This window comes from Merops nubicus, unplaced genomic scaffold (assembly GCF_000691845.1).
Source record: "Merops nubicus isolate BGI_N331 unplaced genomic scaffold, ASM69184v1 scaffold43482, whole genome shotgun sequence".
Lineage (NCBI taxonomy): Eukaryota > Metazoa > Chordata > Aves > Coraciiformes > Meropidae > Merops > Merops nubicus.
In genome coordinates, this window is record NW_008596432.1 from 22,634 (window position 1) to 25,351 (window position 2,718).

Here is a 2,718-nt window from a genome sequence, read left to right on the forward strand (position 1 = left end):
AGTCACTGCTGCTAACACACCTTAAGGCTGCACCCCATCCCTGTCTCTTTTTCTTCAGACCAAAACAAAAGCAGTAAACAAAGCAGCGTTCTGCTCAGTCTTCATTACCTTCTTTTCCTCTGCAGAATCATTTGAAGTTTCTCATTTTATGCTAGAAATGCTTAATCCTATTATGCTGAATATAAAATAAAAGCAAATAACTTCTTCAGTTTTATGGCTTAGCTGTTCACAGCTTTTCTTAAATACAATAATCTTGAAGACGTAGTCGTCCAAGCAATCACTGTGACCACCAAGCCCTGGTGGTTTTATGCTTTTCATTGCCATGCCCTACTACAAATATTTACATCTCCTTGGGTCAAGAAGCTGCATTACACATAGGCTAAGCCTGGATGAAAACTCCCATTTGTGTCAACCTGCAAGCTGAAATTCCATTATTATCTCCTATAATTCTAACTATAATGAAATACAAAAGAAAAATTTGCTCGGAAGCCCAGAAACTAAACAACACTCACTCTTCTTCATGCAGAAGAGAGACTGCAGAAAACAGAGTGGGAAAACGTATGTTATATATCTATATATAACTGTTATAATATTTAAAAGTAAAACTGTTCAGAAAAGAGCAAGCCCTTGCAAACATCAAAGTCAAGAAATATAATTCCTAGAGGACAGATAAAGCTTTTGAATCTTTCTATTTGTGGAAAAAAAAAATCTTAGTGGGAAGAAATATTGTACCATTATTCATCTCTAAATTTTGTTCTCTTTGGACAAAAGCAGAACTTAAGAAACATCACAACATATTATACATTATCATAGTTCAGGCTCTGAGGAGTGGCAGACACATGTATCTTTGCCTCTTATAAAAACTAATCTGCCATGTCTAGGAATTCTAAGAACTTTCAATGCCCTCTACTGCAACAACACTCCTCCAGCCACCATGGAATTCTTTGTTTGCAGGACAGCAAATGTGACCAGCGTGCTCAGCCAAGGGCTGTCATTCCACGGCAGCTGCACCTTACAGGCACACAGCACCCACCTCTGTTCTCACTTCTGGATCTTACCCATTGTGCACTGCTGCTCTTGGGTCATTGCTGCTCTTCACTTTGATCATCAACAAGGAGAAGAGAAGGAAGAACATGGCCATTCCAAAGCACACACGATACACAGCTTTGTAGCCCACCAGCACATCGCAGTTCACGTGGCCGTGCACACCAGGAATAGTTGTTCCCATCCCTCCATCACAAAACCCAGGAATCTGTGACAAATAAAAGATAATTCAGTGATCTGTAAAAGGCCTCAGGGGAGTAAATATGTATTAGCAATTTAGTATTATACAATTAATTAATATTGTAACACTAGGCAACTATTAACATTGCTAGAAAATATGATACTGAAGGGCTGTACTGTTAGTCACATTCCAACTAGAACATAAAACACATTCAAGGGAAAAAATCCCACATAGGCAGATGCTACACAAAACCACTAAATCATATTACCACTGGGAGTTTTCTTGTTAGCAACTTCAGAAATTCTCAAAGAAGTACAGTTTTCACTTGTTCATCTGAATCAGGATATAAATAAGAGATCTGGGATTTGGTAAACTAGACTTGAAAGTTACTATGAGGTTCGTGGCATAGCTAGGAGAAGGCAGCCTGCTTACAATTCTTTAAAACACAAACAGCCTTCCCCCCAAAAGTAACATCACCATGAATAAGAAGTATCTGGCACATCCATAGCAAACAGCTGAGAACATCCCTTCCTGTCTCTACCAGGGCATAAGCAACATCTTTTTGAAGGCAAACCATGCTCCAGAAGGATTAATTCTCTCTCCCAGGTGACTAACATGGCTCTCACGAGAGCACTAATGTGGTTACTACACCACACTGAAACTCCCACTCTGCAATTTTACATGCACTATCATATCTTCATAGAACTAATAAACTGTAAAATCCTATAAACACTTCTTAATCTCCTTAGCGAAAAATATGCTATTACCATTACTGAAAAACATTTTTATTATGCATTTGTAGATTTTAAATTAGAATTTTCACTAGAACAGCACAATAAAACTGGAAGACATCTTAGATTGTGGGGGTTTTCTCTTATTAACAGCAATCAAGATCAATGAAGCTCCACAAATACAAGCATCCCAATAATATGCAATTTTAAACTTCACGTGCATACAAGAAAATTACATTTTCTTGTTTGATACAAGATTTTACTTTTCTGCTCTGAGCTATTAAAGAATAGGTACAACTTTATTTCTAAATTGTGCTTTTCACCTATGCAGTGACTGTCCCACGAGTTCTTTGTTCATCTGATCTACCATTAAATTCACGGTGACTGTGAAGCATGAGTGGCAGCACAATTACATATCTCCAAGCAAAACCCATGCTTTTGAGATGCCATTTACAACACCTTTGGTAGAACAAATGTCACAGGTGGTTAACAAAGACATGACCCAACCTTCTTCAGCTGCTCCTCCATGCCTGGTACGAGCATGACGCAGGCGACGCTCACGCCAAGCAGCAGGAAGGCGGCGTACACCAGCCGGGTTATGGTGGAGTTGTTCCCGCTGGGGCAGCACCGGCACAGCAGGCACGGGGCGCTCCCACACAGGCACGGTATCTGTCAGGGAGAACACAAAATGAATTCTTTAAAGAGGGTTTGCATTGCCAGATTTCCATATTTAATCAGGCTGTGCAGATCGTCAGCGGTTCA

The 2,718-nt window shown here is 39.7% G+C and overlaps 1 protein-coding gene across 1 annotated transcript in view; it reads right to left on the bottom strand.

Annotated features, from left to right (window-relative positions):
- Positions 1-2,619, bottom strand: part of SERINC1 (serine incorporator 1) — an 8,450-nt gene extending 5,831 nt beyond the window's left edge. The window contains exons 1-2 of the mRNA XM_008936369.1: positions 2,464-2,619; positions 1,059-1,252 (exon numbers count right to left, since the gene is read on the bottom strand). Of these exons, the coding sequence (XP_008934617.1) occupies positions 1,059-1,252; positions 2,464-2,499 (230 nt within the window). The 5' untranslated portion in view covers positions 2,500-2,619. The remainder of the gene's footprint in view (positions 1-1,058; positions 1,253-2,463) is intronic.
- Positions 2,620-2,718: the final 99 nt, after the last annotated feature.